The sequence below is a fragment of the Phocoena phocoena genome, chromosome 2 (assembly GCF_963924675.1).
Source record: "Phocoena phocoena chromosome 2, mPhoPho1.1, whole genome shotgun sequence".
NCBI lineage: Eukaryota > Metazoa > Chordata > Mammalia > Artiodactyla > Phocoenidae > Phocoena > Phocoena phocoena.
The window spans coordinates 44,877,647-44,904,470 of NC_089220.1; the positions used below are offsets into that span (position 1 = coordinate 44,877,647).

Here is a 26,824-nt window from a genome sequence, read left to right on the forward strand (position 1 = left end):
TGGCTGTATCAACTTACATTCCCACCAACAGTGCAAGAGGATTCCCTTTTCTCCACACCCTCTCCAGCATTTATTGTTTGTAGATTTTTTGATGATGGCCATTCTAACCTGGTGTGAGGTGATACCTCATTGTAGTTTTGATTTGCATTTCTCTAATGATTAGTGATGTTGACCATCCTTTCATGTGCTTGTTGGCAATCTGTACATCTTCTTTGGAGAAATGTCTATTTAGGTCTTCTGCCCATTTTTGGATTGGGCTGTTCTTTTGATATTGAACTGCATGAGCTGTTTGTAAATTTTAGAGATTAATCCTTTGTCAGTTGCTTCATTTGCAAATATTTTCACCCATTCTGAGGGTTTTCTTTTCATCTTATGGTTTCCTTTGCTGTGCAAAAGCTTTGAAGTTTCATTAGGTCCCATTTATTTTTGTTTTTATTTCCATTTCTCTAGGAGGTGGGTCAAAAAGGATCTTGCTGTGATTTATGTCATAGAGTGTTCTGCCTATGTTTTCCTCTAAGAGTTTTATAGTGTCTGGCCTTACATTTAGGTCTCTAATCCATTTTGAGTTTTTGTGTATGGTGTTAGGGAGTGATCTAATCTCATTCTTTTACATGTAGCTGTCCAGTTTTCCCAGCACTACTTATTGAAGAGGCTGTCTTTTCCCCACTGTATATTCTTGCCTCCTTTATCAAAAATAAGGTGACCATATATGCATGGCTTTATCTCTGGGCTTTTTATCCTGTTCCATTGATCTGTATTTCTGTTTTTGTGCCAGTGCCACACTGTCTTGATTACCGTAGCTTTGTAGTATAGTCTGAAGACAGGGAGCCTGATTACTCCAGCTCCCTTTTTCTTCCTCAAGATTGCTTTGGCTATTCGGGGTCTTTTGTGTTTCCAACAAATTATGAAATTTTTTGTTCTAGTTCTGTGAAAAATGCCAGTGGTAGTTTGATAGGGATTGCAATGAATCTGTAGATTGCTGTGGGTAGTATAGTCTTTTTCACAATGTTGATTCTTCCAATCCGAGAACATGGTATATCTCTCCATCTGTTTGAATTATCATTAATTTCTTTCATCAGTGTCTTATAGGTTTCTGCATACAGGTCTTTTGTCTCCTTAGGTAGGTTTATTCCTAGGTATTTTATTCTTTTTGTTGCAAGGGTAAATGTGATTGTTTCCTTAATTTCTCTTTCTGATTTTTCATCATTAGTGTATACGAATGCAAGAGATTTCTGTGCATTAATTTTATATCCTGCTACTTTACCAAATTCATTGATTAGCTCTAGTAGTTTTCTGGTAGCATCTTTAAGATTCTCTATGTGTAGTATCATGTCATCTGCAAACAGTGACAGCTTTACGTCTTCTTTTCTGATTTGGATTCTTTTATTTGTTTTTCTTCTCTGATTGCTGTGGCTAAAACTTCCAAAACTATGTTGAATAAGAGTGGTGAGAGTGGGCAGCCTTGTCTTGTCCCTGATCTTAGTGGAAATGGTTTCAGTTTTTCACCATTAAGGACAATGTTGGCTGTGGGTTTGTCATACAGGGACTTTATTATGTTGAGATAAGTTCCCTCTATGCCTACTTTCTGGAGGGTTTCGACAGGTGGATTCTTAACCACTACACCACCAGGGAAGTCCCTCCCCACCTGTTTAACTCTGTTTCCTGTGTTCCTGAGGTCACCGGAAAATAAATATTCCCCATGGCTCTCATTTTCTAACAGAAGGGGATAACAAACAGTCTGGCAAAGTAATGTGAAAATTCAAACTACTCCACAGATAAAATATTTTGGTTTAATAAAATAAACCAAAACTAAATAATATTTTTGGTTTACAATTTTTCTTTCTTCTGAAGTCTCCACATATTAAGGAGAAAAACAAACAAAAAACAAACAAACATGACATGTCATACAGGTCATGTTCACGGACTCAAATGCAATAATATTCAAAAACAATACTTTAAAAATCCATGATGTGGAAAATACACATGCTCAAAAAAAAATCTCTTAGCTTAAAGGAAATCAAAACAAAAGTTAACACAAAATTTTTTAAATTGGTGACAAATGTTTATTGTCAGAGGAATGTACAAATAAGCTGTGGCATATCCATAGTTAAAAATGAATGAATAAAAGCTGCGTGTATGAATTTTAAAACTAATATTAAGCTAATAAAGCAAATGACAGAATAATTTATATAAAGTTTAAAACATGCAAAACACTATTACATGTTGTTTCTTGGATACATGTATATATATTAATCATATAACAACATGAAATTAAGTGATAAACACACCACAAAACTATTAGAATAAATGAATTCAGCATGGTTGTAGGATACAAGATTAATATATAAAAATCTGTTGCATTTCTATACACTAATAATGAAATATCAAAAAGGAAAAGTAAAAAAACAATCCCTTTTAAAATTACATCAAAAAATATTAAAATACCTAGGAATAAACTTAACCAAGGAAGTTAAAGACCTATACTGTGAAAACTATAAAACACTGATGAAGGATACTGAAGACTCAAAGAAATGGAAAGATATCCTGCAATCTCCAAATTTAATGCAACCCCTGTCAAAATACCCATGACATTTTTCACAGAACTGGAAAAAATAATCCTAAAATTTAATATATGGAACCACAAAAGACCCAGAATTGCCAAAGCAACCTTGAGAATAAAGAACAAAGCTGGAGGTATAACCCTCCCAGTATTCAGACTCTACTACAAAGCTACAGTAATCAAAATGCATATACATACTACTATATATAAAATAGATAACCAACAAGGACCTACTGTATAGCACAAGGAACTATACTCAATATTTTGTAATAAGTTATAAGGGAAAAGAATCTGAAAAAAACAAATATATATGTATGTATAAGTGAATCACTTTGCTGTACACCTGAAACTAACACAAATCAACTATACTTCAATAAAAAATTTTTTTTAAGTTGCACAAATTCCTCTGTGGTGACACAAAAATTTCTTTTAAAAATCAAATTAGCCTGGTATTGGCACAAAAACAGACACATAGAACAACAGAACAGAGAGCCCAGAAATAAACTCAGACACCTACAGTCAATTAATGTACAACAAAAGAGGCAAGAATATACACAGTCTCTTCAACAAGTGGTTCTGGGAAAACTGGACAGCTACATGTGAGATAATGAGATTAGAGCATTCCCTCACACCTTCTTAAAAAATAAACTCAAAATGCTTTGAAGACCTAAACCTAAGACCTGAAACCATAAAACTCCTAGAAGAGAACATAGGTGGAACACTCTGACATAAATTGTAGCAATATTTTCTTGTATTGGTCTCCTAAGGCAAAAGAAATAAAAGGAAAAATAAACAGTACCTAATTAAACTTAAAAGCTTTTGCACAGCAAAGGAAATCATCAACAAAATGAAAAGACAACCTACTGAATGGGAGAAAGTATTTGGAAATGATGCAACTGACAAGGGGTTAATATCCAAAATATATAAACAGCTCATACAACTCAACATCAAAAAAAGCAAATAACTCAATCAAAAAATGGGCAGAAGGCCTGAATAGACATTTCTCCAAAGAAGACATACAGATGGCTAACAGGAGCATGAAAAGATTCTCGGCATTAGAGAAATGCAAATCTAAACCACAATGAGGTACCACTTCACACCTATTGGAATGGCCATTGTCAAAAAGTCTGCAAATAACAAATGTTGGAGAGGATGTGGAGAAAAGGGAACCCTTGTACATTGTTGATGGGAATGGAAATTGGTGCAGCCACCATGGAAAACAGTATGAAGCTTCCTTAAGAAACTAAAAATAGAACTACCATATGATCTAGCAATTCCACTCCTGGGTACATATTCAGAAAAAATGAAAGCACTAATTTGAAAAGATATATACACCCCAATGTTCATAGCACTATTTACAATAGCCAAGACATGGAAGCAACCCAAGTGCCCATCAACAGATAATTGGATTAAAATATGTGTGTGTGTGTGTGGTGGAATATTACTCAGCCATAAAAAGGAATGAACTACTGCCATTTGCAGCAACATGGATGGACCTAGAGAATATTATGCTTAGTTAAATAAGCCAGACAAAGATGTATGCTATATATCATCTGTATGTGAAATCTAAAAAGTAATACAAATGAATGCCTATGCAAAATAGAATCAGACTCAACAGATATAGAAAACAAACTTGTGGTTACCGAAGGGAAGTGGGGAGGGTCAAATTAGGGGTATGAGATTAGCAGATACAATCTACTATATTTAAAATATCGATAGATAAGCAACAAGGATATACTGTACAGCACAGGGAAGTATACCCATTATCTTGTAATAACCTATAATGGAATATAATCCGCAAAAATACTGAATCACTATGCTGTACACCTAAAACACAATATTGCAAATTAACTATACTTCAAAAAAAATTAAATGATAAACATTACCTTCAGTGCAGTGCCCACCTCTGGAAAGGGAGGGAAATGGGATCAGGGAGAGGTATACAAGATGCTTCATCTGTATCAACTGTTTTGTTCCTTTTATTAAAAAAAAAAAAAATCGAGCAAATATGACAAAATGTTAATATTTGATATTGAGTGGGGTACACGGGTTTTTTTCTATTATTTTTTCATGATTTTGTGTATCTGAAATATTCATGATTATAAGAACTGAAAGACAGCAAAACCCCCACATATCAAAATCTGTGGGATGCAAATAAGTCCAGAGGAAAACTTACAGCCTCTGAAAGGAATTAGAAAAACTGAAAATAAATGAATTAACATTTAAAGACAAGAAGTGGGCCAAGTGCAACAAAATAAATGCAAAGAAAGTAAAAAGACTGAAAATGATAAGACCACATATGAATTAAACATAAAACAAAATACAACAAGAAAGCGCTGATAGAACTGCCTAGTATAATTTTAAAAACTGTTGGAAAAAAACAATATGCTAGACCAGTAGCCATCAAATTTTTCTTCTCAGAACTCCTTTACACTTTTAAAAGCTCTTCGGTTATTTCTATTAATATTCAATGTAATAGAAGTTAAAGCCAAGAAAAATTATAAACGCTCATTTTAAAATTTATTTTAAAATCATAACAGGTTCTCGTGAAATATAACTTCATTTTCCAAAACAAACAAACCAAAAAGATGTAGTGAGAAGACTGGCATTGCTTTACATGTTTGCAAATTTCTTTAACATATGGCTCAATAGAAGACAACTGTTTCTACATTCAATCTGTTGTGACAGGTAGTTTTGGTTGAAGTATACGAAGAAAATATGGCCCCATGCAGATATGCCACTGGAAAACAGAGAAGTAGCCATTTCAGGTAATTGTTGATATTCTTTGACACAGCAAAACTCAACACATGGCCATTTCTTAAAGATTAATCATGATGTAGAGCCTGAAACCCTATCAATGAACTTTTTGTACTCTGTTACATTAAAATCCATTAGTTTGTCTTGTTCTTTGAACGAACCTTTTACCCAAGCCTGATTTTATAACATTGTGTATTGGTCATTTGGAAAATATTGGTTCACTGAGTTATGCAGATCTTCCAAACGTTGACACATTTCATTATATATACCAAAAAAGCACATTCATTATTACCACTACTGATCTCATCAGAAAAGACATTCTTAAGTGAATCCAATATTGTCTTTACTGGGAGTGAATAGTGGTGAAAATACAGTAACTACTAACACAGTTTGGAACCACTGCTTTGATCCTTGTTGAAGCACCAGCAATTTTACCTACTTGTTTTAACACCATCAGCGAAAAAGGCAAATAAAATCTTAGTATTATCAAAGTAGTTTTGACCTTTTGGAGTTCTAGAAAGGACCCCGGTGATGCCCAGAGCACTGCAGACCACACTTCTGAGAACCACTGAGGTTGAAGATCCCTTGGAAAGTACAGTCAAGAGAAAATGAGAAGGTACAATAACATCAGGAATAGGTTTAATAAAAAAAAGTAATTTTTTAAATTATAAATTATATACATAATTACACACACATACATATATATATATGTGAATATATATATACGAATGAGCCAATAAGAGAAGCAAGCCAGAAGGCTTAAGTTGGAGGACAGAATCCTAGTTCCTCCAGTCAGTAGCTGTGAGACCTTGTTTAATTGTCCCCCCGTGCCTCAATTTCCTTATTTATAAAATGGAGAAGTTGATAAAAGCACCCCTTCAATAAATTCTGGTGAGGATTAAATGAGTTAACGCAAGTAAAGTGCTTTAAAAATGTCTGGCATGTGGTAGGTTGTATAAGTGATTATGTGTTAAACTGTCATAATAGAATTCCACCAATGAATATGAAATTGCCCAATTTCTGAGGAAAACACTAACAAAAACTGAGTCAAGAAGAAAGAGAAAAATCTATCAATCAGTTGGTAGAACAGCCTGGATTTGGCCTCATTTTCCCAAGCACGGTCTTTGTGCAGCACCTCCTTCTTCTCTTAAGCACAACCTGAGCAGATCCCACAGCTGTCCCGTAACTGCAGCTAATCCAAGTCCAGGTCAGTGTCACTGGCCTTAGTGGCAGCAACAGGGAGGAGACTGTTCTTTAACTCCTCCTTTGCCCTCCCTTCTCTGGGGACCCAGATGATGAATGGGGTCAAAGGACAAACATCTCTACTCAACAGAGGGTGCAAATGCAGCCCCCTTCTGGTGATCACTGTTCCTCCTGTACACGCCATCTAGGGCAGGTCTCACAAGTGGCAGATGCCCATATATGATTCGTCCTGGGATGCAAGACATGTGAAAATCTGGTCCTGGCTCTAACCCTCTATGGGCAATACAGGTGCTGCCCTGTGGCGGCTGGGGTGAACACTTACAAGGTGCTCAAGCCTTACACAGTGTCACTGACCTGCCAGAAATGTACTAGTTTTACTACACCAAACTGAAGGGTATAGCCTGCTTCTCAGGTATCCCGCCACTCCTCCCTTCCACATCTCTCCGTTCTTTCTAGGGATCACGATGTCTGCTCTCAACTACAGTTGAGTGGAAAGGCCCCACGGTAGAAGCATGGCTGAAACAGCAAGGAGGCCCCCATATGGCATAGCAGGTACTTTAATACTCAGTGGCATAAGGGTCATTCTCCCTCCCTGTAGTCACTCCGAAAACTGAGAAATATTCTCAGGGCTTGCTTCCTGCCTCAATTGGCTGTTAACAGTGGCAAGAGGGGCCACTAGAGACTGAGGACAGAGATGACCTCTCTTTTGATGCTCCCACCCTCTCCCAGTGATCTGCCTATAGGACACTGGGGAAGGGTAGACAGCTGGGGATGGATGAGACAAGTAGGCTAGTTTAGCCTTCCATCATTCAGGGTAACTAAGGAACTGGGGATACTTAACCTAGAGGGGAATGGACTTCAGAGAACATGGGCTATCTTGGCATATTTGAAGAATAACTGAATGGGAGTATGGTACGCTTTTCCTATGTGATTCTGGAGTAAGGAAGTAGGACAAACTGATGTAACAGGAACACAACTTTCAATACAGTAACTTAATAACCATTAACAATTACAATTGTACCTAATTGTGAACTTCCCGCCACTTCAGAGGCAAAAAGATGAACACATATTTGGTTGGGATGTTGAGGGAGGGAACAGAAATTAATCAGAGATTAAGACTGAGTCCTCAAAATCTCTTGCAATTTTTTTTTAAATTCAAACATATAAGGAGGTTGAAAAATAATACAGTTACACAGTTCTTCTGAGCAAGAATAGCAAGAAGGACTTCCCTGGTGGTGCAGTGGTTGGGAGTCTGCTTGCCAATGCAGGGGACACTGGTTAGAGCCCTGCTCCGGGAAGATCTCACATGCAATGGAGCAACTCCGTGTGCCACAGCTACTGAGCCTGTGCTCTGGAGACCGTGGGCCACAACTGCTGAGGCCCACATGCCTGGAGCCTGTGCTCCGCAACAAGAGAGGCCACTGCAGTGAGAAGCCCACGCACCATAATGAAGAGTAGTCCCCGCTCACTGCAACTGAGAAAGCCCGCGTGCAGCAACAAAGACCCAATGCAGCCAAAAATAAATAATTTATTAAAAAAAAAAATAGCAAGAAGAGGCTGTAAGATGGAAAGTGGGATTTGTTTGCTTTTTTCAGAAGGCAGAGACATGAGTACCTTTATAGGCAATGGCAAAGGAAAAAGAGACGACGATGATATGGCATCTGGCTGGCCTTCAGACCAATTTCCCAGTGGTTTGCTGAAAGCAGACAAGGCCTGGGGTAGCCCAAATTCCCAGTCCAGTTACCAATGGCCATGAGCAGCTTCTTCAGTTTCTCTCTATATACTTTAGAAATACTATTTGGTGCACGTGCTATATGGTGAAGGCACCACTTTAGATAATCCTCAAGGTATAAAAATGAATTTTGGGAATTCCCTGGTGGTGCGGAGGTTAGGACTTGGCACTTTCACTGCCAGGCCTGGGTTTGATCCCTGGTCGGGGAACTAAGATCCCACAAGCCATGCAGTGTGGCCAAAAAAATAAATAAATAATAAAGATGAACTTCACCCATTCATTCATTCATTCATTTAAATATTTGAGCACAATTAAGTGTCAGGTACTTTCTCAAGGCTGGGGATAAGGCAAGGAACAAAAGAGACGGTTCCTGCCCTCCTGGAGCTTACTTTCTGGTAGGGAGGGGTATAGGGAATGACCAAGTATATACTGGAGGACTGTTAATGTTATAGACCAAGACAGGTAGGCGGATAGGGAGGCAGGGGGAATACTGGGTAGTCAAGACCCGATGAAAAAGGTGACATTTAAGCAGATTTCATGATGGTGAGCGAACCAGCCAAGACTGACACCCAAGAGAAGAGAGCTGCAGCGGAAAGAACAGAAAGTGGAAAGGCCCCATGGTAGAAGCATGGCTGAAACAGCAAGGAGGCCACCATATGGTATAGCAGGTACTTTAATACTCAGTGGCATAAGACATTTGTCAATCGTTATTTAGCATCTGAGCACTCAGTGTTTTCAGCCAATTATTAAAAAAGAAAAAGATAACATATGTTATCAACATATTCAAACACCAAAAAAGATAACATATGTAAACTGTGTAAAAGTGTCTGATAAGAAGGAAACAAAAAAGTTAATCATTACTTAAAATAGTAATAGTAAAAATAAAGTAGAGCTCGTCTACCTGAAGCAGGGGTGGTAGGTCTGAAACCCTAAATACTTGCCCCATCCTTTCTGTAACCCACACTACCTTCAGGACACAGTTTACCTTGCACAGAACCACAGAGAAGACCCAGAGCTCTAGTTAGAGAAGGTATACAAGCAACAAACCTACCCTGTCTGAAGTTGCAATTAATGATTGTGCTCTAAATTATGTTGATCTAAGTGCTAATGAAATCTGTTAAAGCGCAACGAAAATCAAAACCAGTTTGAATAATAAGCATCCCTTTATTTGCTGACGTCATTACAAAAACCGATTACATTAGCAACAAAAAGTGTTTTCTTGAGTTGAAGTCAGAGGCAGTTGCTCCCCAAAATGTTAAGTAAAACAGTGTACAACATCTGTATTAAAATGTTAAATTTTACATTGTCTTTACCACTTTTGATCTTCTGAACAATTTTATTGAGCAAAATAAGATACAAGATTACATGTTTATTTTATTTTCAGGAATGTAAAGGTCTAATTATTCAAACAGTTTTTATTATAAAACTAAACTCTGAAGGTGTCTACAGAGTTGGCTTTTTATCTCTCTCTTTAAATCAGTAGTCTAACAAGGATTAGAAAAGACAAAACTCTGTTCAGTGTTTCTGACAAAGTAGAAAGGGTGAAAACATAAATAAGGCTTTAATTTGGCAAAATATAATACAATGCCTTCTGTTATCCTTGAATGAACAGTTTCCCAATTACTTCACTCTGTAAAAGATCAGAAAGAAAGAAATTCATTTTAAAACAAAGAAACAAAAGGCAATCAGAAGACATCTGTCAAATACCAAAAGTACATATGCCATTTGATCTAGCATGGCCTTTTCAACTAAGATCAGAACAATTAATACTGATGGTAATCAAAAATAAGAGAAAAATCTCAGGATTCAGAAGGAGCTTCTGAAGGTGGATTTTTAAATATGTGAACCAAAATCTCAGACCAAACTGAGAATAATACAGGGATTTAAAATCCTATTTAGAAAACATTTAAGAGAACAACATTGGGAATCCATTTGTATTACTGTTCTACTCAAGAGACTGTAAAGCTAATAAGGTGAGTGAGCAGCACTGGAAAGAAACTGAAATTTACAACTCTCCCCTGGTGAATAAATAATTTAAGCTTCAGACAGAGATTTTCTAAGGTCTTTTGAAGCTTTCCAAGTCAGATAAAATGACTAAAGAAATTAAACTTCAAAAGCCATTAAAGAGATTAAAAGGACTTAACCATATGCAACATGTGAAGTCTGACTGGATCCTGGTTTGGAAAAAATAACTAAAAAGATATTTCGGGTATAAGTGGGGACACAAATATGGGCTTTAAAATGGATGACATTAGAGCTACTGTTCTGGTCTTTTTGGATGTGACAGTGATACTATGGATTTGTAAGAGAATGTCTTTGTTCTTAAGAGATACATACTTAAGCGCTTAGGGGTAAAATGTCATATTATCTGAAAGTTACTTTCAAATGTGTTGACATCAACAAAATATGTATACACAAATAAAGAGATGAAGTAGCTGAAGGGGTCAGTGTTATATATTATATATCCTTTCAACTTTTCATTAAGTGTGAAATTTTTCAAAATTAAAAAGTTGAGGGGGAAAGAAGCAATTAGAAAGTTAAAAAACAAAGTTATCACTGGCTATCATGTTCTCTAATTAAAACAAGATTAACAGCTAATCAGAAAGTCTGCAGAGCCCACTGGTACATTAAACTAAGAAGTGCTATGTAAACACATTACACAAAATGAAAACCTGATCCATATGACAGTCAAGTGTAAAGTGTAGAAATAAAAGCTAGTTTTTGTCTGAAACATTAACTCTTACACTCCAATAGCACCAAAAAAGAACTTTTTCCTTTCAGAAACAAGAGAAAACTGTATCATGAAAGAATCTATTTGTTAAAGGGAGTAAGGAGGACACATATATACAAAACACATACACAAAATTTCACCTCAGTTTTTCCTGGATAACTTCAAGAGCCTCTCCAATTCAATACTGACAAACCAAATTACCAACTTTAGGAAAAAGCCAGAACTGAAGGAAGAAACTAGAAGAAGCTGGCAATAAAGGATTAGACAGAATGAGGAGAAAAGAAAGCTGTGACAAGGATCAGAGCACACAGTGCTTGAATTAGGGAGAAGTAAAGTGCAGATTAAGAGCACAGGGCCTAGGCCCAGACCACCTTAATTTAAATCCCAGCTCACCCAGTTACTAGCTGTGTGACTTTGGGCAACTTACAGAACTTCTTTGGGTCTGCTGTAAAATGGGAATAAAAAAATAAGTAATAATATTAATCATCATCATCATCACCATCATCCCTATCTATCTACTGCACTGGGTTGTTGTGAAAATGTAAATGAATGACCATATGTTAGAAGCATGTTCGTTCTTAGAGGCACATTCATGAAGTGTCAGCTGTTAAAATCATCAGCCTCCTTCCACATGATTCCACAAACAGGTTCCAAGGTAAAGGATCCTGGGTGTTATAGTCTGAATGTTTGTGTCTCCCCCGTCCCCCGAAATTCCTATGTTGAGATTCTAACTCCCATGTAATGGTATTTGGAAGTGGGGCCTTTAGGAGATTCCACTGTCATGAATGGGATTAGTGTCCTTTTAAAAAGGACCCCAGAGAGCTCCCTTGCCCCTTTTGCCATGTGGGGACACAGAAAGAAAATGGCCATCTTTAAACCAGGAAGTGGGTCTCACCTGACAGAACCTACCGGTGCCTTGATCTTAGATTCCCCAGCCTCCAGAAATGTGAAAAATAAATGTCTGCTGCTTAAGCCACCCAGTGTATGGGGGTTTTGTTATAGCAGCCCAAACAGACTAAGACATGGGGTGATAAAGTTTTCTGATATAGTCGGACATACACTTGGAACACTTAGAAGCCAGGCAGATATGAAACACAAGAAAAAGTAGGTATCTGGAAACAAAAAAGTATACTACAAAATACTAGTGTTAACAATCCAAAGCTACAAAAACATTTACCTTAATTAAAAGGGGGACAGGCGGATGACAGCCTTCTGTTTGGGGAGGTGGCAGGGGTGGGGACAGAAGGACAGCAGATGAGCAGGAAGACTTCCAGAAGAAAAGAAGGGTTAATGTTTTACAAATTAAGGGCGCAAAACAAATGCCCCTACAACTCAAAGAAAGGCTAAGTTCTGTGTATTAGGATTTCGAAAACTAAATTACTATACATCATCTCTCTCATTTTTGTCTTTTAAAAATAGCTTTTCTCTTACTGAAAATGTACAGCATTATCTTAAACAATTCATATGTACTTGTAGTATATACTAAAAAGAAGTAAGATTCCTGGTAGGAAGGTAAATTGGTGCAGCCACTATGGAAACAGTATGGAGGTTCTTCAAAAAACTAAAAATAGAACTACCGCATGCCAATCCCACTCCTGGTCATACAGCTGAAGAAAACTCTAATTAAAAACAATACATGCACCCCAATGTTCACAGAGGCACTATTTACAAGAGCCAAGACATGGAAGCAACCTAAGTGCCCATCAACAAGAAGACGTAGTATATACATACAATGGAATATTACTTGGCCATAAAGCAGAATGAAATAATGCCATTTGCAGCAACATGGATGCAACTAGAGATTATCATACTAAGTGAAGTAAGTCAGAAAGAGAAAGACAAATACCATATGATATCACTTATATGTGGAATCTAAAATATAACACAAATGAACGTATTTACAAAGCAGAAACAGACTCACAGACATAGAAAATAAACATGGCTATCAAAGGGGAAAGGGGGCTGAGGGAGGGATAAACTGGGAGTTTGAGATTAGCAGATACAAACTACTATATATAAAACAAGATAAACAACAAGGTTCTACTGTATAGCACAGGGAACCTTATTCAATAAGGTTCAATATTCAACATATTGAATATTCAATATCTTGTAATAAACTATATGGAAAAGAATATGAAAAAGAATATATATATGTATATATATAACTAAATCACTTTGCTGTACACCAGAAACTAAAACAACATTGTAAATTAACTATGCTTTAATTAAAAAAAAAAAACAGTAATAACGTATACCTAAATAAAGCAGGGAAGAAAAAAAAGATTCTTGACATCAGACATTAACCTATAAATTCTGATGATTAAGAAATCTGTATTTCCAATTTAATTATCTGGTAGTAATTTTAAAAGAGTTGACAAGAGGGAGAATACACTGAGCAAAAATGATGGCTGAAGTTAAAAACTTGAGGGTAACACAAACATTTAAAGGGCAAAAAGAAGAGCTGTGGGAACCAAGAGATCCCTAAGGAGGGGTTATCACTGTCAGTGCTGGCTAGAACCTATGCAAGGAGAGAGTTCTCAAGTGCTGGTGGACCTCTAGCTTCATACAATCCATCTATCTTTCATGATACACTGCTGACCACTCAACCGCCCTTTCACTTGCCAAATTTGAAATTAAGTTCATCAGCTAACAAAAGAATGCTGAGTTATCTATCACTTAGGTGAGCCGCCTGCTAAACAACAGTTCAGTTTCAGCTGTGTTGCCAAGGTATATGTATTTCTTTTAACAAATTACACACTACATTTTTATAAATTAGGAAGAAAAAAGTCTGGAAAAATAAAAGTGTTACTACCAATGATCAGTGTAAGTCTCAAATTTAATATGATTAAGGCAAATGTGGAAACAGGCAAGCAAAAATGGTTCAGACCACATGTTTGAGAAGAAAAAGAAAATACTGAAGAACACTTTTGAGATGCTGGAGAGAGACTACTGACAAGGTCTAAAGGCAAAGGGTAACAGGCCATCTTATAATTTTTTAGGTTCTCAGAAGCGAAACCCTTCCCTTAGAAAACAGAGGCCTAAGGACTGACCTCACCGTATTTAGAATAATTCACAACTATTTTCAGTATCTTATATGCAAAAGATGATCCTGTATTAGCTCTAGCAATTAGGAAATCATTAATGAATTACCTCAGCAAAAACAGTTTCAACGGAATGGCAGAAAGAGAAGCCATTCTAGAGGAAATGGAGTAGTTAGTAGCATGAGACTGTGAGAATAGTTTCTTCTTTTAAGAATCTTTGTTAAACAGTGAAGTAAAAAAATTAGGGTGGTAATCTAAAGAAAGTGCAAAGTTAAAATAATATATTTGAGGGGCTTCCCTGGTGGCGCAGTGGTTGGGAGTCCGCCTGCCGATGCAGGGGGCGCGGGTTCGTGCCCCGGTCCGGGAGGATCCCGCATGCCGCGGAGCGGCTGGGCCCGTGAGCCATGGCCGCTGGGCCTGCGCGTCTGGAGCCTGTGCTCCGCCACGGGAGAGGCCACAACAGTGAGAGGCCCGCGTACCGCAAAAAAAAAAAAAAAAAAAAAAAAATAATATATTTGAGCATTTTTCAAGACTGAACAGAAGCAGTGAGTGGAGAGGACTGAAGATGTGGACTTCAGGACTGAAGCAGGACTGAAGATGTGGGAAGGAAAGTTGCCCTGGGAAGCAGGACACGAGGTTATTTTCTAATTCGGGGAAGAGTGGTCAGGTGGCAGAAATTTAACTCTAGGCAACTGAGAGGTCAGCTTACCAAGGATAAAAGATTATGGTATAATTCTTTTTGCTGACAGGTTATAAGAATGAGTTGGGTTTATCTGAAAAGTCTTCTTAGAGGTAACTCACCTGAAATAGCATTTTAAAGGAGAGTGTACACTAAGACAGGCCAGAGGACAATCATTCTACAAAAGTGAGACAGAATGCCCCTGTGATCAAGATGGAGGTCCATACCAACTTTTCCAGAGCACGTAACCTATCCTGAGGCCTTTGTATAACCTAAGAGTCTTAAGTTTGGGTTCTGAAAGGGACAATTAAGTGATGAGTTGCCCCCTGGCATTGCACAGGCCACCCTACTCATGTCCAGGACACCACGATTATTATAGAACAAACAGCTTCAAAAGAAGAATATCTAAAGTATTCAGTGCGTATCAGAACACCCTAATTACCCAAGGCATTGTGACTTAAGTCATTCTTGAAACAGGTAAAACCCAGGAATCAAATCAATCAACATGTAATACGGTCAATAAAATTTTATAGCTTGGTTTGTTTATCTTCAGTTAAGACTCTCACTTCAGGAGTTAAAAAATGGATTTCTTTGATTACCCACAGCAAACTTAAATAAAATCCAGCTTCCAATGTAAAGAAACTGTGATGACTTGATTTTCAGTTCAGCATCTTACCTCAGTAAAAACATTATAGTCACTTTATTTTACCAAGTCATTAAAAAAAAAAAGAAATCACACAGATATTTTACCAGAACTAAGATCAGGATAAACTAAAGAAACAGTTGCAGACATTATGGCAATGAACAAAACCTAGGTAAACAAGTTGAGTCTGTTCTGTAAAAAGGTCAAAAGAGGCAAAGAAAAAGGGTTTTTACATGAAAACACTAATTGGAAAAGATATGTTCACTGCAGCATTATTCACAATAGTTAAGATATGGAAACAACCTAAGTGTCCACCAATGAATGAATGGATAGAGAAGATGTGGTATGTATGTGTACATACACATACACACACACACACACACACACACACACACACACACACACACACAGAGTGAACTACTTGGCCATAAAAAAGAAGGAAATCCTGCCATTTGCAACAACATGGTTAGAACTTGGAGGTATTATGCTAAGTAAAATAAGTCAGATGGAGAAAGACAGTATGATTTCACTCATATGTGGAATCTAAAACAAAACAAACAGACAAAACAAAAACAAACTCATAAAAGAGAACAGCTTAGTAGTTACCAGAGAGGAAGGGAGCTGGAGGGTGGACAAAATGGGAAAAGGAAGTCAACTGTATGGTTATAGATGGTAACTAGTCTTGTGGTGGTGATCACCTTGCAGTGTACACATGTATAATGCTATACTCATGAAACTTACATATTTAAAAAAAAAAAAAAGATAAGGTACATTTTTTTCTCCTCCAAGCTACAAGACCAAAAAATATGTACAAGATGGAAATAAAACTCCAAAAAAGCTATAAAGCTGTCATTTGGAGGTTCTGAGAGAGATAAAGAGGGAATATTTCCACTAGGGTAACAAGAGTTCCTATATTTAAAGTAAATACACACTATACATACATTTACACACACACTATGTCAATTATCTATAGACAGACAGTAATACTTCAGTTATTCTTACCTAATACCTGATAGTGTTCTTTCTCCTTTGTGAGCTGTTGGTTTACTGCCTGAAGTAACTGCTGTAACTGTGTTACAGTCTGATTTAGACTTCCAGACATTGTCTCCTTCTCAGAAGACTCCTAAAAAGAAGATGGAAGAGATGAAAAACGCTGAGCACAAGAAAAAGGCATTTGCAACCAAAACCAAAAATAGTTTATTGCTGTTTTAAACACAAACAAAAAAATCTGGAAGATGATATGAAAATTGACAATAAAAACCACATAGCGCAATAGGGTTTGCTACCTAGCATTGCAAATTAGTTTACATCAAAGAAAGTTATGTTATAAATGTTGTCACTAGGTTACAAAGGGAAAAATCTAGAATCGATGAATATCAGATATAAATCCATTTCTCCTTTCAGAAAAAAAATTGCAAGGAACCAAAGGAGAGTACATTCATAACAACAGAAATATAAGAGTTAACATATACTGAGCTCTTACTAAACTTGAAGCACTGTTTTAAGTGTTACCCACTATTCTAAGTGTTTTATATAGTAATTCATTTATTCCCTTCAACAATCCTACAAGATAGGTACTAATATCATTGCCTTTTACAGATAGAGCAACTAAAGCACAGAGAGGATAAAAAGTTTCCCCTAAGTCAGTCACACAGCTACTGAATAGTAGCACCAGGATTCAACACGAGCAGCAGAGTCTACATTCTTAAGCAGTACACCATAATACTTTCTACCACAAACCTAAACATTAACATAATAATGTCTCACCAAGCTAAAGTGAAAACAAACATTAATAAGAACACTGCATTTCAGATAAGATACCTCAAAGAAAAAACAACCTTGAGTTAAGAATGCAACATAATTGATAGAAGCACATTAAAAAGGCATTTTTTTTAGGCAGAAATGGATCCTGTACATTTTTTATTCTTCACATAATTTACAAGGTAATCAGCGCAGAGATTTGGAGCTAAAGAAAATGCATACCGTTTCTGGGGAAACATCACTATTCTCAATAACAGTAGTGTCTCCAGCAGCTTTTACTATTTTTGACTGGATAAGATCCAGTGACTGTTGAGCCTGTGAGGAAAGCAATATGGAGCCTCTGAATAATACAACTGATAAATATATACAAGAAAAAAAAATGAGTGATTTTCTTACACTCATTATATTTTGTACAAAACTAAAGCTCTTCTCAAAATACAACAAAGCCAACCTGTTCCGTTTTTTCCCCCAAATCAAATAGCTTTCTCCCCCACCAGATTATAAAAACACATGCTCACCATTTTAAAAAGTTCAAACAATGCAGAAAATGTATAAAGAAATAAAAAGCAGAAATAACCACAGTGATATTTAGGTTAACATTAGTCTAGATCAGAGGTCAGCCAAATCTAGCCACACACAGCCTGTTTTTGTAGAGCTCACAAGCTAAGATTGGTTTTTACATTTTTAAAGAGTCGTGCTAGACAAAAAAACAAAGAGTATATGAAAGAAACTATAGGTGGCCCACAAATCCTAAAACAGTTCCTGAGTTTGCTGACTCCTAGTCTAGATCCCTCTTTAGTGCATATATGTCCTAACAGAAAATTGGTAGAAAATGTTCTATAAATGGGCTTTCAACATACATGCTGTTTGACGAAGCATTTTCTTTTTACATGTCAATAAATATTTATGTGCATTTCCAATTCAGAGTTGCACAATATTTCTATTACATAGATATGGTGCAGTTCACTTTCAACTACTGTTGCCATTTTATGCCAAATAACATGGCATATCCATATCTTTGAGCACCTGTTTAATATCCTTAAAGTACTTTCTGAGAAAATAAATTGCTAGGCTAAAACTGCAAGTTTTATATTTTGTCCAGTGATCAAACATTCACGTTATCAAAATATAAATCAGATTGCTCAATCCTGACAATGTATCATATATCTAAGTCAGAGCTCTGAAACTTTTTTTAATAATTCACATTCTTAATTTATTTTCATTCACAAAATAGCCCTTGTAAATGCCATTTTATAGAAGATAAACTTGAGACTTGCAAAGAGCAAATAATTGCCCCATGGTCACACAGCTCAGAAGTGGTAGCAGTAGGATTCAAACCTAATGAAACTTTTTAAGTTCACATTTTATCTACTGGTGACAACATCAAAGTAATCTGAAGCAACTCTAGATTCCTAGACTTTTGCATAACAATTATGATATAATCATACAGAACCAACAAATATATCTTTCAACCTTTAAAAGAGTGGCAAATTTAATTGTTTTGCTAATGACTAGATCTGCTATAAACAATCTTAGCTCTAAAGCAGCTCTGATAAAAGCATTTATGAATTACACTATTAAAAATCTCAAAACAGGGGCTTCCCTGGTGGCGCAGTGTTTGGGAGTCCACCTGCCGATGCAGGGGACACGGGTTCGTGCCCCGGTCCGGGAAGATCCCACATGCCGCGGAGCGGCTGGGCCCGTGAGCCATGGCCGCTGAGCCTGCGTGTCCGGAGCCTGTGCTCCGCAACGGGAGAGGCCACGACAGTGAGGGGACCGCGTACCACAAAAAAAAAAAAAAAAAAAAAAAAATCTCAAAACAGAATTACAAATAACTTGTCAACCTAACGCAAAGAATAAAAAATGTAATCCTAAAAATCACCCATCTACATGTGAGATTAAGAAAAACATATTTCTACAAAGAAATAAAGGGACGAATTTCTGAAACATCAGAGGTCTATATATACTTCTTTCACATTCATGAAGATCAAAAGAAACATACTTTGTAAATGACTGTATAAGCAAATCCCAATAAAAAATATATAGATGTAACCAATTTTAAGAGTCACATCAACTGAATTCAAAATTTAATCTACACTTTACGAAGCAATTAATTATATAAATATGATGAAATGAAGAAGCGAATTAAGAATGGAAAAACAAGCCAAAAAGTCTAGTTCCAAATATATAACTGTATAACAAACAGCTTAAATTTATAAACAAATTAATGTAATGATATAAAAGAATGAATCCAGGGTTAGCAGTATGTCTGCTTAAGACTCAAGGTACAACATAATATGATGATATGGCATCTTCAGGACAAGCAGTGTCTTACCTTATGCAAGTCACCAGCTACCTTCTGTCTTTCACTTTGTTCAGTTCTAAGTTTTGCAAGTGTTTCATTTAACTGCTTCTTTAACTGTAAAAATACAGGAACACCACAATTAATTCACATCCTTCTTTGATTCCTTCTTTGATTATGCCGAGACCTCTAGGGCTGAAGAATGAATGAGAAAGAATGGGATCGCTAACAGTTATTATGCACAGTGGATTAGCCAATATGCTGCACCAGATGTACAGAAAAGCTAAGAAGTGGAGGTTCCAATCTGTAAAGCTAAACATAAGAATAGCTACAAAACCAACTAGAATTGAGAGTAGAAAACTGCAAATGTAAAAACAAAACCATCAAATTCCAGGAGATTATTTTTTTTAAAGCATTACTATTCACTATTCATAGGGCAGTTCATTCACATTTATTTCAAATTAAAAGGCAAGTCATAAGAAATTTTACTAGTTTTTAAATGTTTAAAGGCTTTCTTAACCTATATAGTTCAGTTAAGAAGAATCAATTGGTAATATTTTAAAAAAAAACATTGAACAGAAGATTACAAATCCAGTAAAATGAAATCTTCAAAAATTTAAATGTCACTCATCCTTTAAGATGTCACTAGAAAGATGAGTGCAAGACCACACTGGCCTAACTATACCAACAAGACATGTCTTAATATATACATCTCAACCAACTTGTTGAAACAGTTATAAAGCTCTATTAAACTTTAGAGCTAATACGTAATGACTGTTCTCTTAGTAACTATTCTGATTACATAAGAATGAGGGAAATGGACTGACAAAAGATAACTTTTTCTTATTAAACTCATCAAGTTAATTATGTCTCTCACCCACAGGCACAGCATTCTAAACAGTTCTGGAAACCCAAAAGGGGGAAATATAAGACACTGACATTTCAAACATGTAGAGAGAATTAGTGCAGGACATTCCATTTGGAAATTTTATTTTGGGAACTCTATCCCAAATGCTTCAGTTCTTGCTCCTTTACTTAACTCTGATTTCATACATCAGAGAGGTTATTCCTTTGGCCCAGGAACACACAATGTATAAGCAAACAAAATTATTTTAATATATCTTAAAATGTGGCAACAGTTACCCTCAGCAAAAAGCAAACAGGAAGATTAAAATGAAGACTGCAAACTCAAGGCAAAAAAATTTTAAATATCACTCAAAATGACCTCTTGACAGAAGTAAAGGGTCAAAATGTATAAAGAGAGCATCAGACTGAATGGAGACTCAACCATAATCCTGTTGGTTTGATGCTGCACTGGAGTCAGCCACCAAGCATCAAAGTTAAAAGTAAAATCTCCAACAACTGTAGGTGGAAGTGGGTTTTTAAAAAACACATTACAGGGGCTTCCCTGGTGGCGCAGTGGTTAAGAGTCCGCCTGCCGATGCAGAGGACACGGGTTCATGCTCCGGTCCGGGAGGATCCCACATGCCGCGGAGCGGCTGGGCCCGTGAGCCATGGCCACTTAGCCTGCACGTCTGGAGCCTGTGCTCCGCAACGGGAGAGGCCACAACAGTGAGAGGCCCACGTACCACAAAAAAAAAAACAAAAAACAACCACATTACAGGATAAGCATATCACTTAAAGCTGTTGCATATCACAGTACCAATCTGTGCAATGTATAGCAAACGTATGCATAAAACCTTAATTGAATCATTCCCACACTGCAGTGGGAATGATTCAATTAAGGTAAAATAAAGGTAAATTTTATTTCAAAAATAGAAAGGGGCACGCGTGCGCGTGTGTGTGTGTGTGTGTGTGTCGGGGTGCGAACTCTGTGTACATTTCATAGAGAGCTCTACTCTGAAAATTGATTCCCATAAATCACTGCTGTAACACTGCTTAACATGAATGAGTTAAGAAATTTTCTTTGGTACATACAGCAGTACTAAAAAGAAAATCCCAAACTTGGCAGCGTTAACTTATAGTAAGGAGAAAACTGTCTTACTGCAATTGTACTAGAGTTCATTCAAGTACTTTTTTTTTTTTTTGCGGTATGCGGGCCTCTCACTGTTGTGGCCTCTCCTGTCGCGGAGCACAGGCTCCGGACATGCAGGCTCAGCGACCATGGCTCACGGGCCCAGCCGCTCCGCGGCATGTGGGATCTTCCCAGACCGGGGCACGAACCCGTGTCCCCTGCATCAGCAGGCGGACTCTCAACCACTGCACCACCAGGGAAGCCCCATTCAAGTACTTTTAAAAAATCTAATCATATTCCTAATTTTTAAAAGTCACAGATAGACATAATGATTACTGTTTCAAACATACAATAAGATAGTCATGTTTATTTAAAAAACAAGCCTGTCTCAATCAGTGTAAATTTTCAGAAAATTTAAGAGTGGGAATACAGGGTACTCTGTCTACACACTTAACTAACTTTGAGTCTGTAGTTTTCGGATTATTATGCTCTGAATGATAAGATGATGATAAAGAATTCCACAAGCTTTTTGTTATCTATAATGTGTAGAAAGGCCAGTTAAAATAAGAAGCTACATTGGATCGTTGCCCTTGAACGAAGAATATGTATCTTCCACCTTCAATAATCTCCTTCCAGGTTAGAAAATAAGAGGCTCAGTTAACTATGGTAACTCTGAGAAGAGAGTCTTTGCAACTCAGCCAATCTTTGTCTGTTTGTTTCATTTCTTTATTCACTGAAAATAATGCTGTTGAAGAAATTTGGTTTTATAAAACACAGAAAATTCTGAAAAAGAGTTGCAAGCCAAACATGCCATTGTTAGGAGCTAAGAAAAGAAGGATCATCTTAGGAATTAAGAAAAGACAGACCATCTTGAGTCATCAGAATATGAAGATTATCTTAAACTTATAAAAATGCCAAGCTAAAGGTGTTAGCAAGGTGAAGAAGTCTGGATGGTTTCTCCACATGTCAACAGAAGTGTTTTCAGAGCCTACTTGATACCCCGTGGAGAACAAGCTTCTTACCAAATTTAGCTCTTCATTCTGTCTTACTGCTTCAGAATATGAATCATCAAGTTTTTTCTGCAATTCAGTCAACAGATCTTTCAGCTGCAATGAAGTTTAGAGTTTAAGATTGATTTCCTTATGATATCCCATGTTTGTATGCTACTTGGAAGCTCTGCCAGAAACAACTTACACTGAAATATTTTATCACTGTTATAAATTTAACTTAAATTGAGAAGGTTGAAAAAAATTCTATCATAAGTACCTCTCTGACTTCCGTAACATAGGTAGATCGTTCCATTTCTGCCTTCTCTAGCTCCATTTCCAAATGCTCTCGTTCTCTTCTCAGCTAGCAGTGCAACAAAGAAGGAAAAGTTAAGAGCCATATTTAAGAGGCTTCCCTACAATGAAAAGTTATGACACTTATGAATATAAAACTATACCATCTGAAACACTACTCAAGATATTCTTAAAGGCGTAACAACCACATCATAAGACAAAAGAAATCTTAAAACACAGCTTGTAAGACAATCCTTAATGCTAAAAAATGAGTCCATAGGTTACAAGTCAAATGGTGAGATAACATACATTTTCAATATCTTTATTTTCTCTTCTTAATCGCTCTAGCTCTTGCTCCGAAGATGTGAATGACAATTGCATCTGAAATGTGAAATAATTACATGACCAAGTTAAACCACCAAGGATACAGAGGCTTTTCTATCTTGTACAATTTTAATCAATTAGACACTTCAGAGGTTTTTTTTTCATGTATCTCACTTAAAGCCATAACTGAATTTTAAAAGATCTTAAAAATTAGAGTGTCACATTTAACTTGATTTAAACTGTGGTCAAAACCTACCCCATTTGCATGGTATTATATTAGGCCCAGTTAATTGTTAATTAACTGTAATTAACAATAATCAGCTGTACTTAATCCCCAAATGCATTAATATAGAATACCATCAGCAACCCCAGATTCTGCATAGGTCAGCCCAGGAAAACAAGTGAGCAAGAGATGGCACTCTTTATTTACCACACCCAAGTACTACTACGTCATTCTATATGAGCATCCAAGATACCAGATTTTGGTATCTGTGGAGACTCCTGGAACTAATTCCTTGATGGATATGGAGGGACAACTGTAAACAAAGAAAAACTAAGACTACAAAATAGTATTTAAGTCCCGTGAACAGAAGAAGGACTTACTTTTTCTTGAATACTATATCATGAGTCACATATCTGTGTTTTAAAACTTATTGTGAACACCAAGTTCTTTGCCTTATGTTATCACATTGTGGTTCTTTAACTTCCAAAGCACTCGGCACTCTGTATCATTACTCTTTAGTCGTACCCTAAACCAGTGAGTCTCAAGCGTCTGTGGGCATCAGAATCACTTGGGGGGGCTCTTTAAAACACAGACTGCTAACCCCACAGCTTCACATTCAGTAAGCCTTGGGGGGGCCCAAACAATGTGCCCACGTGATGCTGACGCTGCTCGTCCAGGGCCCACACTGTGAGAACCACTACTCTAAGCTTTTTTTTTTTTTTTTTAAATCGTTCACACATCCCTTTTATTTTTTTTCCCCTAAGCTCTTTGTTTTTAAATACCTGTTTAATAGTCTTTTGTGATTCATCGACCTTAACTTTCCATTTATTCTCTTCTTGCTCCACACTTCTCTGTAGTTTCTGTAAAATTCCTTCCTATAAACAAAAGTATAGTTGTTCTGAAAAATTCATGTTCTAATACCAAGATAAACTATTTAAGCAACTAAGTAATGTTAATAATTATTTTAAAATGTAGGTTAAAAATCATTTCCTACTGTTTCTGCAAGGACGGATTTGTATTTTTCACACTCTAGCTGTAACAATGTGTGCATTTCATCAGCTTCTTTCAACTTGTGCTCTAAAACCTGCAAACAATAAAATAAAGAAAAATTCTCTAGTTTTACCAGAAAGTTTTGTGCTTCAAATCTGTTTCAGTACTTAATGGTATATTATATAAACGGTTTCTGTTTATTATTAATTACTACATTTCAACCTTCTTAAGTAACAATGAAGTTTAATTACCTTTTTTATGGTCATTTGATTTTCCTAATAAAACTCTTAGAGTCTGTTTAATACAAAATGTGTCACACAATTTTGTAATAAATAGGCTTGTCACTCTTTAGTGAGACAGTAAATCAAAGCAGATCCACATGTGAAGTAAGATCACAATGCCATGGGAAAGAAATTTTATTCATGTCACTTGAGAGACAAAAAAAGTTAATCTCCCAAATTTCAGTAGTCAAGGATAAAAATACATCTAGGCTCTGAATACTCTTAAGTAATGTATTTGGGGATACATTAGCAAACCAGTCAGTTTCTACCTATCAACTGATCTTTACTTTCTAAACCCAAGCTAAAAAGAGAGCAACAGACAGTTAAATATTCAGTTTTAGAAATGACTAAGATAACAGAGTTAAACGAGAAACATCAGCTTTGTACACAAATCAAACACAGGGAAGACTTAATACCATTTCCACCAAAATGTACACAAAAATGAAACCACCTTCTTATACTTTCTGAAAAGATCACTATTCTACTCATAATATAGCCTTTATCTTTCCCAAGCTTATAAAGACAAATTCTGATTTACTTCTTTTTTCTATGTTTCTTTAAAATATAAATACTTCACTTCATGAACTAACCTTAACCTCTTCTGAACCTGAAGTTCCAGCCACACATTCTTTTGCCCTCTTTTCAAATCCATGCAACCATTCACTATAACTCTGTGGAGAAGAAAAGTCAAAACAACCAATTTCAAAAAATACCTAAATGAAATAAGTAAAGTATTTTAAATAACCAAATTAGAAGATTATAAAAGAAATCTATATAGACAAATACCATCCTTCTGGAAATTTCAAAGAAGAATAGAATTGTTACATAAGTTGTACGTGACCCAGCCTTGAAAATAAACACTAAAAATATGCCTACGTACTACCACAAAATCAAATTTAAATTTATTTACCCTGTCCTAGGATATGTGCAACTGAATTCTGGACATACAGGTAGAAGATCTGGGCTCAAACCAGCCTCTACCACTTACTAGTGCTAGGACTAATAGATTCAATATTTAAGACAGAGAAAGCCTAGAATGAATAATTTTTCAAACTTTTTTTCAGGTAAACCAGTTCTCAAAAATTGAACTCATAAACTAAAAGTTCAATTGAGATACTGTAGTCAAAAGATTTCAGATTCTGTGAAGGTGCTCCAGGGATTGTGAAAATACTTCAAAATAAATATGTATTATGAAGCATTTTTTAAATCATAATGAGATAAGAATACACAAACATTTGTGTGTTTAAAACCAACAAAAACTCTATTTGTACTGAAAGGTCAGCTGATGCAAACACAAGGCATTATTATAATTTTAGTCATTATTCCAAATTTCAGAATAAATTATTCTAGATTTTTGATGATTCTTGTCTGAATTTTAAACTCTGATAGAGAGTATTTGTTAGATACTTTAAAGCAAATTTCCTCTTATTCCTCTTTTAAGTCTTTGGTTTGGTTTAATTCAAGACAAAAAGAACACACATGAAATTTCTATTAATTGCTCTAATTAAAAGTTTTACTTATGTGGCTGAATCAGGATTCTCTATACTCTATCAAATAAAAAACAGAAAACTGGATGCTGAGATCACCCTGTAGTACAATACCCCATAGTACATATTAGTCAAAAAAGCCTCTCCATTTAAAAACAAAATTACATTCTCACATCATAAATCTGAATGATGACAAAATGATACTATTAAAATCCTACTTAGCTTCAAATACTGGGATTCAATATAAAGTAAATTCAGATTTAGATGCTTAAAGTATGTAAGCCTCTCTTCAATCCAGGTCATATAGTTTAGATCACTCCTCTGCTGATTTTCTTAGCAAAAAAGCAATAGAAAACAGTTTAAAAAAATTACTTCATGTATAAAAGCCCTTTTATATCTACTGACTATATTAACAATATTAAATTTAATTATTATCTTAAGGTAAATAGTTTATTATCCATCATATCTCTAAAAATTTTAAATGCTAGACCCTAGGTAGCACACAAAAAGCTTAATATATTTCTTAAATACAGACTACATGCAGAAGTATTCAACTTTTAACAAGTTGATGAACAAAAACCAAATATCATCATTCATGTCTTATGGTGATTTATAAATATTTATAGTGTCAAAAAGGTCTGGTGGTTGAAGGTGGGTAATATTGTTGTTAAGAATGAATTTGTTACATTAAAAAGAACTTTTAATTCTGGTGATCTTATACAATCTTTAAAGAAGAGAAACACAAATTATTAACTCTTTTGGCTCATAAAATACTGCCAAATAAATCCTGCAATTCTATTTCCACTAATAAAATATAAAGTAGGAATAAAGAAATAAAAACGGCTTATGGCCACA

General features: G+C 36.0%; 1 protein-coding gene across 2 annotated transcripts in view; it reads right to left on the reverse strand.

Moving 5' to 3' along the window:
- Positions 1–9,396: 9,396 nt before the first annotated feature.
- The window catches only part of KTN1 (kinectin 1), a 119,318-nt gene continuing 101,890 nt past the window's right edge, over positions 9,397–26,824 (reverse strand). Inside the window, exons 35-44 of one of the 2 annotated variants that reach the window (XM_065871108.1) lie at positions 25,073–25,153; positions 24,206–24,295; positions 23,994–24,086; positions 22,974–23,045; positions 22,651–22,734; positions 22,407–22,490; positions 19,443–19,526; positions 17,330–17,422; positions 16,349–16,469; positions 9,397–9,882 (exon numbers count right to left, since the gene is read on the reverse strand). In XM_065871108.1, the coding sequence (XP_065727180.1) occupies positions 9,878–9,882; positions 16,349–16,469; positions 17,330–17,422; positions 19,443–19,526; positions 22,407–22,490; positions 22,651–22,734; positions 22,974–23,045; positions 23,994–24,086; positions 24,206–24,295; positions 25,073–25,153 (807 nt within the window). In that variant the 3' untranslated portion in view covers positions 9,397–9,877. The remainder of the gene's footprint in view (positions 9,883–16,348; positions 16,470–17,329; positions 17,423–19,442; positions 19,527–22,406; positions 22,491–22,650; positions 22,735–22,973; positions 23,046–23,993; positions 24,087–24,205; positions 24,296–25,072; positions 25,154–26,824) is intronic. The other variant, XM_065871109.1, reaches the window with a different exon arrangement.